Source organism: Sorghum bicolor, chromosome 7 (assembly GCF_000003195.3).
Source record: "Sorghum bicolor cultivar BTx623 chromosome 7, Sorghum_bicolor_NCBIv3, whole genome shotgun sequence".
Lineage (NCBI taxonomy): Eukaryota > Viridiplantae > Streptophyta > Magnoliopsida > Poales > Poaceae > Sorghum > Sorghum bicolor.
Window position 1 is genome coordinate 59490444 of NC_012876.2, and position 15894 is coordinate 59506337.

The window sequence follows — 15894 nt, forward strand, 5'->3', positions numbered from 1 at the left end:
AAAACATTCGCTGATATTGAACTTACATATGTGTTCTAATACTTGCCGAATATGTTTGCAAGTGTTTTCATTTCATAAACATATATATGGATGGTAGGCAGGGCGGCACAGTTGACCGTTCGAAATCAACCCAAAAGGCCGGTTTCACACTCACGCATATCATATCAGGTAGAATCATGTTTTAGGCAAACCCTTGCGAAAGGGCCGTGAGGACTGTCACTCCTCTGGCCGCGTCGTCAACTGGCGCGTCCAATCACATCCGCCGATCCCCGATCAGACGGCCAGCGGGCTCGCGGGACGCCTACAGAACCGCGGAACCGCCGGATCCAGCCGCGCGTACGGCAATGCTCGCCTTTCCTGCACCCGTCGCGACCGCCCGCCTCCTCCATTCCCGCTCCGGCTGTCTCAATTTTGGCGTACCACCGCGTGCGCTTTCCCGAAATACTCCCCTCATCTCCCCGATACAAAGCGCGAGCCGCGAGGAGGAGACGGGAGGGCGAGGCACAGCCAGGCAGGCAGCCGCACGGCACAACTGCACCGCACTCTGCCTCCTCCCTCCCTCCCTCCCTCCCTCCCTCCGTCCGTTCTCCCCCCTTGTCCTTCTCCACTCGGCACTGCCGCATTCTGCTCGCTACCCAAACACGCGCACAAGCAGCAGCCGGTTACATCGCCGGCGGCGCGCGCACGGCAGGAGAGGAGAGGGAGACGCGGCCGGAAGAAGGCGCAGGCTTTGGTTTGCCGGGGCCCGGTGGGAGTGGGATACGCCGGTAGTACAGAGCCATGGCGCCGAGCTGCTACGACGTGGCCGCGTCCATGCTCCTCTGCGCCGAGGAGCACAGCAGCATCCTGTGCTTTGAGGAGGAAGAGGAGGAGGAGTTGCAAGTGGTGGGGAGAAAGAGAGCCCGGTCGCCGGAGCCGGACTACGGGGACGATTTCGGCGTGGATTTGTTCCCGCCGCAGTCGGAGGAATGCGTGGCCGGTCTGGTGGAGAAGGAGCGGGAACACATGCCGAGGTCCGACTACGGCGAGAGGCTGCGCGGCGGCGGCGGCGACGGCATCGATCTCTGCGTCCGCCGGGAAGCCATCGACTGGATTTGGAAGGTAGGTTCTTGATTGATCTGAGTGTCTGTGGTGTGGTTAGACAGGGGATGGAAAAAAGGAAACATTTTTGCTCATTTCTTACTGCTTAGGAGACCTGTAGGAGCGCATTCCATGTCCATTTCCATGAATTAGGCCTTGTTTAGTTCCGAAAAGATTTCGGATTTCGGTACTGTAGCACTTTCGTTTGTTTGTGACAAATATTATCTAATTATGGACTAACTAGGATCAAAAGATTCGTCTCGCGATTTCCAGTTAAACTGTGTAATTAGTTTTTGCTTTTGTCTATATTTAATGCTTCATGCATGTGCCGCAAGATTCGATGTGACGGAGAATCTTGAAAACTTTTTGCTTTTTGGGGTGAACTAAACAAGGCCTTACTTTTTTTGTTTGCGAGGACATTTCCATGATTACTTGAGTTTTGTTCATCTAAGAAGACGCTTATTTTCTCGTTTCTGCATCCAAACACTTGCAATATTTTATCTTCCTCACACAGAGCATAGATTGTTCCTTCTATCTTTGCAATGCTGATGGCTGCTTCAATCATTTCCTTCATGGTCGAATTGCGTGCGTGTTTAGGTGTGTAGCCAAGTAACTTATGCCAATGATTTCAGTACTGTGCTTGATTACAGCGAAACAAACACTGTTGTAACGTGCCTTGTAGCTATGCCGTGACCATTTTTCCCGGGTGGTGAAACTTGGGGACCATCTCGGCCAAAGTTGGCCATTCGTCCGCTTCCTGAATCACGAGATACTAAAGATGCACTGTCTGGTTCAACATTGTTCTTTTTATATTTTCGAGAAAAACATGTAGTACGCATTTTTAGGCCAAACTCAAAATATATTTTTGACAAAATTTCCATAGTATATTTCACGTGAATCTTTACTATACAATGGCTTCACTTCTTTTCCACGTGATTAGTAATGTGATCCTTGTGCAGGTTTACACATACTACAACTTTCGTCCTCTCACTGCCTACTTGGCAGTGAACTATCTTGATCGTTTCCTCTCACGGTACGAGCTGCCGGTAAGAACCACAAGATCTTTCTTTTAGTTACCTTGCCAATGCTGTCAATATCAGTAACTCTTTAATCCAGTAACGTTTATCGCCGATGTCATTTCCAGGACGGCAAGGACTGGATGACACAACTCCTCTCGGTGGCGTGCGTTTCTCTAGCCGCCAAGATGGAGGAAACTGCCGTCCCTCAATCTCTGGACCTTCAGGTGGGTGAACTGTGTGTTTGGCATTGCAATGAAGATGTATATTGTTTTTTCCCCCTTATTATTCATCTGATGATCTTGTTCTAAGTGCGTGGTTGGCATGTGCAACCAGGTCGGAGATGCGCGCTATGTGTTTGAGGCCAAGACGATCCAGAGAATGGAGCTCCTTGTTCTGAGCACCCTCAATTGGAGGATGCAGGCCGTGACACCTTTCTCCTACATGGATTACTTCCTAAACAAGCTCAATGGTGGCAACGCGGCGCCAAGAAGCTGGTTCTTTCAATCCGCAGAGCTTATCCTCTGTGCAGCCAGAGGTATACAAGGAGCATGATTGCCATTGGTATCAGTGGAAATGGCATGGATTATCATGCCATTTCGTGCTCTTGAACTAATACAATTGGTCATTCCTGTTGAACGACAGGAACCTGCTGCATAGGGTTTAGGCCGTCTGAGATCGCCGCGGCAGTTGCGGCAGCCGTGGTCGTCGGAGAAGGGAACGTCGCAGGCATTGAGAACGCCTGCCTTCACGTAGACAAGGTACACATTGAAGCAAAAGCCTTCCTCAATGCGAACTCATTTCGTCCCCTAGTAACCTCGTTTGTTTAGGCTAAACAAATGCAAGGCCACAGTTGGAGATCCACACATTCATAGCTCAAATCTCGTAGCCGTACTTTTTGCATAAACGCGGCCCCGGTACAGATGCGTGAAACGCATTTATACCCGTGTGTTTGTGTTTGTGTTTGTGAGCTGAGCTCGCTCGATCGGCGTGTTATTTAATGTGCTGCTGCTGCCTTGGGCTGCTGTGTGTGTGTCTACAGGAGCGGGTGTTGCTGTGCCAGGACGCGATCCAGTCCATGTCCATGGCGTCCTCGGCCATTGACACTGTGCCACCAAAGTCTGCGAGCGGCAGCGGCAGGACCTCCACCTCCTCCCCTGTGCCTGTGCCATGGAGCCCTGTAGGGGTGCTGGACGCTGCTGGCTGCCTCAGCTACAAGAGCGAAGACGATGCCGCCGGGGCAGCAGCGACTGTTGCTGCTGCCTCACATGGGGCCTCTGGCTCTTCAAGCTCATCGCCCCCAGTGACCAGCAAAAGGCGAAAACTCACCAGCCGATGATGCATTGTTGCAGTGACCGGTCAAAGTGCGTGCCCAATGAGCAGAGTGAACTGACTAGGACTAGTCTAGTCTGCTTTTGATTTTCTTTTTTTACCGCGCCAAGAAAGGTCAAATGGCTCCCGATTGCAACGGAGGTGGTGGTTGTGCTGTGTGAGATGGATGTGCATTGAGAGGCGAAAAGGGAGGGGATTTTGACATGACGAGAGGAGTCTGGGCAAGAGCAAGAAGTTGATGAATAAAGATGTGAGGTGGACAACACCTAAATTGCTGAGCTTTTCTTTGCAAGGACCGGAGGAGAGGAGGGAGACAGACAGGCAGCCACAAGCTTGGTGTGCCACAAAGGGCGCACCATGGCTTTGTGGGAACACAAAGCTGGAGGAGATCGATGAATGAGATGATCAGAATAAAGGTGGTGAAGGGCCTGGAGGGACCAGGCCGTAGGCAATATGTAGGAGAACTAGGCACTGACCTGCCTATCTTTGAGTATTATCTGATAAATTGCTTTAGTAGTTTCTAGTATTTTTTTTTTATTTTTCAGTTTCATTGTGAAGAGAAAAATGTAGGAGAGGAGAAATGTATTTGTGACCCAAAAAAAAGTTGATCCAGATGAATAAATTATGAGGCTAACATGAGAAAAAGGAAGTGAACAGAATCCATGACAAAGGGAAGTGGGTTTAGTTCAGTGATAACAACACAACCGATCATCATTATTATTCATCATTTCTTTTAATTTAAACTTTAATTTAATCTTGGCCTGCCTGCCTATATTGTTCGACTGCTTGTCTGCTTTGAGACCATGGGGCTTTGCTTTCTCTGGGAATTAAAAGAAGGGGGACCTTGTCAGGCGGAGCGTTGGGAACACAAAATTACAATACTGTCCGGATCAGTGCTGGGCATATGTCTCTTTGTTCGAATTAGTAGGAGCTGCCTACTGCTAGTATATGTTGTTTAATTCCACCATCTAAATAAACAGTTGCATATATCAGGGGTATCAAGAATCTGAATTCCCATACTGATTGGATACCATTCGGCCGATCTGACTTCAGTGCCGTGTGGCTTCTATTATAGAAATCACAAAAGCAATATCAATAAGGATAGAGTGTTGACTGCGATTCAGATCACAGCCATCAAGGACTAACACGACCTATCACACGAGGCAAATAACTCCAAAATCAGCAAAACCCATCAAGAGATCGGTTAGGTAGATTTAAAGTCTGTCGTTTGCCAATAGAGCTTGAGAACAGTCAGTGAACACCTCTTCTGATAAGACATGTCACGGAGATGCACGCCGAGTTTCTCAAAGGATCAACAAGGCCATCTACAACATCGCCGTCTTATCGAGAGATGTGTCAAATTTAGACTAGAAAAGTAGGGTAAAGAGGTAATATATGCAAAAAAAAAAAGATCAATTGGATATTGGATCATTCAATCAGTCATGATTCTTCAATATATATATAGAGAGGTAGTCTTATCTTACTAGAAAACTTCTTTGACATGCAATCTATAAGTACCCCATGAGTTTGGATCGAGTTTAAACTCTCGAATTTAGACTGAAAGAGTCAAAAGTTCTAAAAAGTGGTCGAAAGTTCCAACCTTGTGGAGGTCGAAACTTTTGTCCGAACTTTCAATGTAGTGATATCTTTCTGAGGGCAGAACTTCATCACTAGACTTCAAATTGAATGTTTCATATTTTTTATTTCCGTCTCAACAAGAGGAACACAATAGTAAAGTCTATTATGCATTTTTACAAAGTATATAAATTAGCATTTTTAGCTATCAGCAGATACTCAAATTTAGGAGTTCTTAGAATATAGTAATGTTAAGTGTTAATTAACAAGGGAAATTATTTAGATCATTGTAGTATGTTCGTGGACGGCTAGAAATATATAACCAAATTACTTAATATGTTTTCGTCATCTTTTATATCCGAATACGCGTCTGGATCCAAAATTAATATGGATATGGTTGGAAAATATTATTTATTAAAAATATATTTATTAATGTAAAATTATGCTTATATTTTTTATTGGTACGTGTTTACATGTTTATTGAAAGTTTTAAATTATTAAATAAAATGAAAAGCTTATATTCATAAAAATGTTATTTCCAATGAGCTATCTTTGTCCCCATGTGTTATATATACTCACACTTTGATACCTACTTGTATAATGATTTTGTACTTGCAAAATGGATAAATTTTATGAGCTAGGTTGAGATATCTGATTTGAATCCGTATCTAACCAAAAATATGAATCTCTGTTTAATATCATTCAAATTCGGTCCATATTCATTCCAGTTTGACCCTACTGTGGAGGTGAGAGTTCATTTTTCTGATACTGAAATCAGTGGATTGTTTTTATTATTTATAGTGCCAAGATTTTGTATTTAAAGTGTCTCTTTGAAATTTAAAATTAGATATGCAGTAATGGAATGGCACGTAATATCGAATATACACTATGTCTAGACAAAAATATTGTTACTCATCAAAATCCTCTAAAGTTCATAGAATCCAAAATGGTATTTATAAATTTGAAATGGACGGTTCTGATTCTCACACGGAGACAAGAAGTTATACATCTTATGCAAGGAGTCGAAGGCTTGCTTGGCCTCTTGGTTGTATCGTCTCGCTCGGCTATTTGGTACTCCCTATATTTCAATTTCAAATTAAGATACTCTAAGAGCATCTCTAAGAGCTTGGCTAAAATGAGTAACTAAATTCTAATGTTTAGCCATTTTGTAAAATAGATAACTTCTTAAAAAAGAAGAGGTTTACAACAGCCTTGCTATCAGATAGCTAGTGCCAGTGGTTGGCTATATATGGCCAACGAAAATTAAGGGATAGCAAACTTTCTATTTTACAAAACCAAATGGTACATCTGTTGGAGTCTATTTTTCTACTATAAAAGTTCTAAAAGGTCTCCATAATAAGAATAGCAAAGCTGTTGGAGTTGCTCTTAGAATCTTAAAAAGTGAAAATATACTCAAAATTATAGAAAAAATTATAAAGATTGATAACCTTATATAGATATACTATAAAAATATAATTAATAGCAACAAATTCTATAGCGCGCTATTTATTTGGAAACAGACATAGTGTATATTCATTTGGAAACAGACAAAATATATAATAGGTGTTTCACAATCACAATCACAGATCACAAATCACAAATCATAGGTGTTTCACAGTTTAAATGTTTAATACATAACTAACTCATAAGCATAATGCATAACCACAAGTACATAAGCACAACACAACAAATAAGTGCATGACAACATGATCACAGATAAACAGCAATAGCGCGTAAATAGCGGCGCTATGACGCTATTTCAGTATAGCGGCGCTATAGCGCGCTATAGCGCTAATAGCGTAAAAATGAGGTATAGCTTCGCGTCGACTTATTCTGGCCGCTATAGCGGCGCTATAGCGCGAAAATAGCGCGCTATTTAAAACATAATGAAGAATCTAATGATACTTAGTTTCTATCATAAATATTATCATTTTATTATATAAATTTGGTCATATTTAAGATTTTTTGACTCTCTAAAATTCTTGAAATATCTTGTAATTTGGAATGCAGAGAGTAGCGAGCATGAAACTCTACTTTTTCCAGCGATCTTGCCCCATAGGTAGGCAAGGATAACCTTACCACGTGTGGGAGATGCGAGCACGCAGGGATGCACGACATATGGCAACCGCTCTCTCGATATGATCTCACAATGGAGGAACTCATGCCTAACTCAAAATGGTTGTGAAAGGCTGGATGCTGGAAAACACAACCCAGAGGGGAGTGAATGGAAGTCGATAAAAATTATTTGCCCAAGGAAGAACTTGACGTATATGTCAAATCGAATCAAACACTTTTCTCTTCTAACGAAGCTTGGAGCAGAAGCCAAAGAAGCAAAGAATGTCGAAATGCTAAAATATATGGCCCCGTTCGCTTAAATTTATCTACCAAATCTATCAACTATTTAACACTATTTTTTCTCTTATAAGAAAATCAGTGAACAATACTTTTAATCATGACTTTTTAGATAAGCGAATAGGTAGTAAAAATTGGATCGCTTGATATGCATACCGGGTGACTTTTTATTTTTCATAGTGCAGACGGATCCCTTGGTTTTCACAGATTTCAGCCATATACAGAGTAGGAAAGGCAAAATGCTTCAAACAAACCCGCAAAAATATGTAAATTGAACTAGAGATTGACAACAAGTCGAATAAAGCTGAAGAAGGTCTCCCCAAAATCACAAGTTGATATTATAAATATTATAATTTTATTATATAAATTTGATTAAACTTGAGATACTTTAACTCTCTAAAATTTTTAAAATAACTTATAATTTAAGAACGGGGAAGTACGTCCAATGAGAATTGAGATGGATCTCGATGTCGAGTTGTCGTCTTGTCGACACGTCCGTCCGTCGTCCTCCTCTGCCCTTTGCAGATAATATGGGACCATCCCTTGCGGACGAATCAGCAGCAACCCTACAAGGCAAGTATACGTACAAAGGCGGATGTGGAAAAAAAGACCCACCCAACTGCCGCTCGCCAGCTGCCCAGGGAGGCAGGGAATCATGCTTGCAGCGCCAGCGCGTGCTCGCCGTTCTGGCGATCGCCCGCCCGCCCGCCGTGTGCGCCGCACGCAGCACCTGCTATGCTGCCTGCCTGCCCTCCAACCGTAACTAAGGCCTTGTTTAGTTATCCAAAAATTTTGTAAAATTTTTCAGATTTTCTATCACATCGAATCTTTAGACGTATGCATGGAGTATTAAATATAGATGAAAATAAAAACTAATTACACAGTTTGGTCGGAATTGACGAGACAAATCTTTTGAGCTTAGTTAGTCCATAATTGGACAATATTTGTCAAATACAAACGAAAATACTACTATTCCTATTTTGCAAAATTTTTTGGAAGTAGACAAGACCTAAATTTCGTTTCCCGTCTCGATCTGCCACCGCCCCGCCCGGCGGAGCGCGGAGGCACCGATGCGGCCGCGGCCGCGGCCGCGGCCTCGCCTCGCCCCGCGCTGCGCGTGGTCGAATTCCTCGCATCTTCAGCGATCTTCTCCGGACGACAGATACTTGATGAGTGAATCTATGAATAATACGGAGTGTGTGTACGGGACAGACAGATACTTGATGAGTGAATCTATATGAATAATACGGAGTGTACTACGTATAGGAATAGGATGGTCTATATGGATACAGGATCATCAGTACCGCTGTACCGGATCAGCAATGGGTCGTGCATGCAGCATGCATCTATCACAGGCAGCTGGACCAAAGTACTACTACGAAGGAACAAGCGACAGGAGGCGGGCCATCTATCGTAGCAGCTCATCGAATCGAGTGTCCCGCGCTGGTAATCTGCTGGGACTGTCCCTGTCCCCGTCCGGCGGCCAATCACCGGAACGGTTGTGAGCCATCATGGCAAGCCCAGGCCATGGCCCTGAGGAATTCTGTCCGGCTCGGGTGGCCGGCCGGGACCGCCCGCCCGCTTGGGGCTCTACAGCGCCTCGGAAACCGGAAGGCTTTGATCGATCTGTGGTGCGTGTCCGTGCGAGGTGATCGATGGATGCGCGCGTTCCTTGGTGCCGCGCGCAATGATCGCCTCCGATCGATCCTCGCCGTGGCCGGGGATGATTATTGCGGACATCATTGCGCTGCCGCAGCGCCCGTGGCGCGTGGCAGCAGCCGTGAAAAGAGCTGCCGTGGATCGCTCGGAGCAAAGCCAAATCCGGTGCTGCTGCCTGCTAGGCCCTCCGTGGATGCGGTGAGTGAGATCCGTGGGATTATGAGAATGGCGTTTTGACAGGGCACACCCGCACCGCGCGCGGCACCGGTCATCGGATACTACTCTCGTCCGGTTCAATGGTCCCGACGACCCGTGTATGTATGTAGCTACCGATCGCGACTAGCGTGTAGGGTTCATTCTTGGTTGAGCATGATTATTACACCGCTGGCACGACGATCGACTCACCGGACCAAAGATACACCAGGACGACGCCGACGCGAGTGGGAGGGAGGGAGGCCGGAGTACTACTACTCCTACCCATGCATGTAGCCAGACAGAACGGCACGTTCGTCCACTAGAAAAAGGGCTAAAAGCGAACGGCACATACTACAGTCCGTCGGGGCCTGTGCACTGCTTCTCGACAATTCTCAGAGGAATACGAATATCTTTGCAGCGGCCGGCGGCAGCGCTCCCTCTCCCTGCCTCAACAAGTATTGCGCCCGTGCGTGCGTGCGTGCCTGCTCTACAGACAAAGGACGACGCACGGGGCTGCCGCGACGGCGTGTCTTCCTGCTCGCCAACGCCCGAACAGCTCTGCAGACTGCAGACCTGGGCCTGCACTGCACGAGGTGCAAAAGCCGCCGCCGTCGCCGCCCCACCACGCCTTGCAGAACGAACCGATGCTAGCAGTAGCTCGCGCTCACTGCAAGCTGAAGCTGACGGAGGCTACTATGTGAATCACATTATTACTACATTACAATACAACAAAAAAAGAAAAGGAAAAAAACCTAGAAACTGGAAAATAAGACGAAAATAAAACAAAAAAACGGGCGCTGTGACGGCGAGCGACAAGTCGATCTGCCGATGGCGAGAGAGCGAGCAGATGAGATGATTCAGAGTTTTCAGACAGGGGTCGGCTTTTACACAGCACTAGGATTAGGAAAGTGGTGCCCCCTCATCCTCCTCCTGATATGGGCCAGGCCAGGCATGCAAAGTGGGCTTTGCTTGCACGAGCTGGAGAGGCCTGGGCCCAACGCGTGCTCCGGAAAAAAAAGGCCTGCAGGTCAACGAAAGACAGGATCCCCCATCATTGCGAGCAGATTGCACAATGATGCTACCTACCTACTAACCTACCCAGCGGCCAGCAGGGAGGGGCACGGGCTTTAAACTCCGTAGGCCAGTAGGCCCGTCCCCGACCCGGGCTTACTAGGCCAGTAGGCCCGTCCCCATCCCCGTAAAGGAAACTTGGGGGCCGCCTACCCAACTAGGCCGGGCCTAGACATCATTGTTATTAGGCTCCAAAATTCCCTTGAAAAAAAAACACAGGCGTTTCGTCGGCCTAAGCCCAGTCCTTCCTGGCAAGTATTTAGGGCTGTTGTGAGCCCACCAGATTTGACTGAACAGGCATTCTAGGTCTCGGTCTAGGAAAAAGTCTTGCTCCCCAAAAAAATACTAGTCTAGGTCTTGTAGTTACTAAAAAGTTTCGTAAATTTTTTCAGATTCACCATCACATCGAATCTTACGGTATATGTATGAAGCATTAAATATAAATAAAAAATAACTAATTGCACAGTTTACTTGTAATTTGCGAGACAAATCTTCTGAGCCTAGTTAGTCCATGATTAGATAATATTTGACAAATACAAACGAAAGTACTACAGTGTCCATCTTCCAAAATGTTTGGGAACTAAACAAGGAAAAAGTCCTTTTTTCCCTCAACTTTTGCGGTGGTCCAAGATTTCACTCCTTAGATATAAAAGTTGGTTTTTTTATCCCCTCATCCTTTAAGGCCTCCTTTGGAAATTGGAACACATGATTCCCAAAACGTAGAAACAAAGAAAAAACATAGGAATAGAATAGGAATGCATACAGGGAATTAAAGATTCTTCGAGTTTGTTTGGACGAGGAGGAGGAAAAATAAAGGAATCTTGCAAAGAAATAAGTATCACATCTCTTAATTATCATTTGAAAAAACACATAATTTAATTATACATACTATATGATTATGGAAGAGCATTGGCCAAGGTGGGGCTGCCTAAACATTACAGTAGCATCATCAAAGCCAAATTGCCTCGATCCTACACGACAAGCAAAAAACAATCAGGTCAGATTGGATGTTTCTTTCCTACAAGTTTCCTTTGGAATCAACCCTATAGGAAACATTCCTCCATTTCTCCTATGGACAAATCCTTGGTGCCAAAGGAGTGAACAGTGTTATTTCCTACAGGTTTTGGAATCCTTCATTTTACCTTCAATCCAAAGGGGCCTAAACCAGTTTTAGATTTGCATCACGAACATGTTTGATGGCAGTTTTGGTTGACGTGACGCCACGTCGGACATCGTACATGTAGTGGTGAAGCTTGGCCATGAAAAGAGTAGGGCAAATATGATATGAAATGGAGAGAGGGAGAGGGGGTAGATTATTAGTGTTTCATCACCACTTCAAATGGTTAAACTAAGACTTTCATTAAGGAATTTTCTTGATTAGGGGGGCATGGCCCGTGGCCCTCACTAAGCTCTAGCACGCGGCGGCATTGTAGCTAAGAGGGGGTAATTTGATCACATTGATAGTCCAAGGGTAAATTGAACTATATTTGTTTCCAACAAATGTGTCCATTTTTTTTGAAAAAAGTGAAATTAAAAATCACAAAAACCTGTTTACTCCTAAAAATTCATAAAATTGATTTAGCTACTGTGAAAAATGATTTAGCCATGGTACTATGAAAATTTATCTAGGGTAAAGGCCCAATGCCTCCTAGGAATAATAGCAGACAAGTTGCGGGTAAAGCATTTACTCGCTTGCTAGCATACTCACAACTTTAGCTTCTTTTTTTTTGAGATTACACAGTACAACGCAGACACTCAACACGCACGCACACTCACCCCTATGAACACACGTACGCAAACCCTACCCCTATGAGCACCTTCGAAGAACTGAGCTAGCAAATCTTGAAGTTCACGAAGTCACCACATGCGCCTCGCTGTCGACGGACACGTCGCCTACCACTTACTCGTCCGCAAACATGCTCGTGGGTAAGATTTCATCCCACACCAGCACCCGATAGATATGAAATAATAAATACATAGTTAAACAACACATAAATATATCAATCTCACTTACATATATATAGATTTCACTAGGACAATATAAAATAGCTCACAAGTCACGATACATCATAGAATATGTGGTTCAGCCCTTCGTGCTTAATAAAGTAACCAGTTAATAGCTCACATAGTGATACCAATCACTTTATTCAATTATCCATGAAAAATATCTTGTTTATAGTTTGATACGCTATAAATTACAAGTTAAATGTGCTAGTTGAAATGATATACACATGTGAAGTGGTTACAAATATTCGTATTTATTCTCAAATTGTGGGTGATACCCACGTTTTACCCGTATCTTTGCGGCTACCTAATCCTTATATACTCACATGTGAGTTTTCATGCCCATGCCCATCGAATATGAAACCCACAGGTATACGATTGCCATCCCTAATGTCCAGTATGGTCATGATGCTTCTACACAGTATGGGCCATCAAGGGAGACTAGTTATGAATACCAAATGTGTCCATCTAATTTTCTGCTAGGCACCATAAGATAGAACATTATTTTGAGAAAAAAAAATCTTAAACTAGCTAGTTTCAGAATTTCCCAAGCTAAAATAATATTTTTTTATGTTTATTTTAGGATTAAACTTGATTGAGGTTTTTTAGTTCAATATATTTTTCATGTACAAATAATTTATAACTTGATTAAAAAGTTGGATGGTTTTTTGGATATTTTTAAAAGATATTTTTTTAAAAGGCGGCACTACCTTAGCAAAAAAGAACATCATCGATATCTCTCCATGTGCAAATATAAATACGGAGTAGCTTTGAAAGTTAAAGGGATAAAAACCCATGCTTTTTATATTTGATTTGAGATGAGATAGGAAAATCGGATAATCGTGAAAATAGATTTTTTTTGGGGGGGGGTTAAAAAAGGCTTAAAAACCGTGTTTTATTTGCCACCTCGTTCATTCCCTCCTTCCAATGTGGTAGCTAGGGTTGTGGTGGTGCTGAGAGAGGACGGTACTGAAGCTGTTGTGCACTGTTGGTTGAATTCTTCAAGAGTTCAAGTTGTACTCGTATCTTTCGAGACATGGACTGAATTCAAGCACACCGTCACACGATGGCATGCACCACGTATCCATCCATGTTGGTTGTCGGAATATGATTGGAAGATTACACCTCGCTTAATGCAATTATGCAAGCACAGGTATGTCCCTGAACTAACGCAACTCGACAATTTGAGTCGGCACGAAAGATCGTTAATAAGCACACCGTCCAGAGTTTGAATTGGGCAGTTGAACTTGATCACGAGTGAACCAACCTGACGCAGGCTACAGAGGCATCTTTTTATCCTGTATACAATGAACTACTGAACTACTGATGCACAGCAGTGAGCTGTGCGGCTACAGATGATATACGTAGATAGACGGGTAGACGGAACAGGAGATGAGCCACCAGCCTGCTGTGACCCAGAACTATTGCTTGACGTGCAGTCGGGCGTCTACAGTCATATATATCCGCACTGTTGTGTTGCGCCCGGCCTGGTGTTAGCTGTGTTGGCTGTCGCCATGAACTCGTACGCACAGTGATATCCATCGCGCCTAGGCCTGCCTTCCCCTGGCACGGCATGTCGCGTGCAATGCAACGCCGGCAGCCCGGCACACCCACCGCCACCGGCACACAGCGGCCATCATCCCCGTGGCCGCGTTGGGCGGCGCGCCGCCTTCTTCGACTCGTCAGTCATCAGCTAGCTGCTGCGGCTGCGGCAGAGGGAGGAGAAAAAGCGATGAGCAGGTGCTCGGTAGCCGGGCGCCAGGGCATCGTTTTGTCCCTTTCACGCGCTAGCTTTTGCTTCCGCTGCGCTGCCCGATGATGGAGAGTACGTCCGTCCAAGCCGTGTTTGGCCTCCTATTCCCTAAAGCGCGCCACGAGCCGCCCTGAGGTACAAAAGGCTTTGGCGGGGTCTTGTTTTTATCGGTGACAGTGGTGTGGCACACAACAATCAATCTTTTGCTTGCTCCTGGCACTATCTGTCTCCATCAGGCGGGCCAAGCAGGTGCCTGGCTATGGATGGCTGGCCCCTGTCCTATAGCCTATAGGAGGGAGGGACGGATCCCATGCATGCATGCAGTTGCCTTTGAGAGCGGCGAGGTAAAGCTAGCTACCAGTACGTGTGTGTGTGTGTGTGTTGTTAGACCTTTAACAAATTGGACAGCATGCAGTAGTAGCACTGAGACTTGGGCTTTTTGGAACCTTACGGCCGGGCTGTGATCGGCCCAAGGAATCCATGCATGTCGCCATGCATGCACGCCGCTTTAGGCTTTAGGCGACAACGCCCACTTCACCTTTTGCTCCCTCTCTTTCCAGAGGTCGTCGATGCCTCGACCTCGATCGACGACGGGGCGGGGAGTCGAGGTCGAGGCACCATCTCCTCCGGCCAACCTTGACGACGACACCTTTTGTGCTCTGTGCGACGCAGCGCAGGCCGCCGGCCGGGCGTGTCGAAAGGCAGCAGCCAGCAGGCAGGCGACAAGAAGCCTCTGTGCGCGCTGCGCTGCCGTTCCATCGGCCGGCGGCTCGGAGCTTCCGATCCGTAGAGTTCATCCGTTCGACCGGGAAATGCCGCGGCGCCAGCGCCACGCTTTTCGCGCATGCATGGCGAAATGGCCGCCGCCCCTGCGTTGTGTGGCTACGGCGGACCTGCCAATCGGAGGACAGGAGGAACGTCTTTTACGGCATATTTGCTTGAGCTTATTAGGACAAAAGGAACGTCTTTTGCAGCACGTTTGCTTGAGTTTATTAGTCGATTCTATTAACTATTTATTAATGTTTTTCTCGTATAATAGATTAGTCAACCGTATTTTTTGTCATAACTTATCAGCCAAACAAACAAACATAGGTTAGTCTCTACCGAAAACTGATTGTCAATCGCAGCATCACAAACATATAAACACATATCTTAATACAAAACTGCTTTAAAATATATGTATGTATATTTCTTAAAACAAGTCTGAAAAATGGGAGAGTGAAGACATATGCCGGTAAAAAAGCCGCCTTCTCCCTGCAACTGCATGCGTCTGGCAAGCATTTGACTTCATGAGACGTACTCGTACTAGACTTACTACTACCAGAGCACGAAACAATCCTGAAAGTAACACACTTTCCTTTGTATTTGATATTTATTATCTAATTATAGATTAATTAGTATTAAAATATTCTTGTTGTCATTTCTATCTTTACTGTGAAATTAATTATTTTTTAATATATATTTAATGCTTTATACATACATATATCACAAGATTCATGAATCTTGAAAAAAAAATTCTGGGAAAAATAAACAAGGCCGAGCTTTGTTTAATTTTCAAAAAAATTTGTAAAAATTTTTACATTCTCTGTCACATTGAATCTTTAGACGCATGCATAGAGTATTGAATATATACAAAAATAAAAACTAATTACAAACTTCACCTGTAATTTTCGAGATGAATCTTTTGAGTCTAGTTAGTCTATGATTAAACAATATTTGTCAAATAAAAACGAAAGTGTCACGATTTTTCAACTAATTTGTGTAATTAATTTATTTTTTATCTATATTTAATACTTCACGCATACGTTTAAATATTGATGGGTGAAAATTTTTTAATTTGAGAACAAGGCCTAGACA

General features: G+C 44.5%; 1 protein-coding gene across 1 annotated transcript; it reads left to right on the forward strand.

Annotated features, from left to right (window-relative positions):
• On the forward strand, positions 468-4073 carry LOC8056911 (cyclin-D4-1). Its single transcript, XM_002444487.2, has 6 exons — positions 468-1101; positions 2040-2126; positions 2225-2323; positions 2433-2634; positions 2742-2857; positions 3139-4073. The coding sequence occupies exons 1-6, from the start codon at positions 781-783 to the stop codon at positions 3433-3435; spliced, it is 1122 nt and encodes a 373-aa protein (XP_002444532.1). The 5' UTR covers positions 468-780; the 3' UTR covers positions 3436-4073.

What these genes read in the sequence shown, in the direction of transcription:
- LOC8056911 (XM_002444487.2), top strand. Translation starts at nt 781, where the DNA reads ATGGCGCCGAGCTGCTACGACGTGGCCGCGTCCATGCTCCTCTGCGCC. An exon ending in TCTCACGGTACGAGCTGCCG is followed by an intron (nt 2,127 to 2,224) that starts GTAAGAACCACA and finishes TGTCATTTCCAG; the next exon opens with GACGGCAAGGACTGGATGAC. An exon ending in TATCCTCTGTGCAGCCAGAG is followed by an intron (nt 2,635 to 2,741) that starts GTATACAAGGAG and finishes GTTGAACGACAG; the next exon opens with GAACCTGCTGCATAGGGTTT.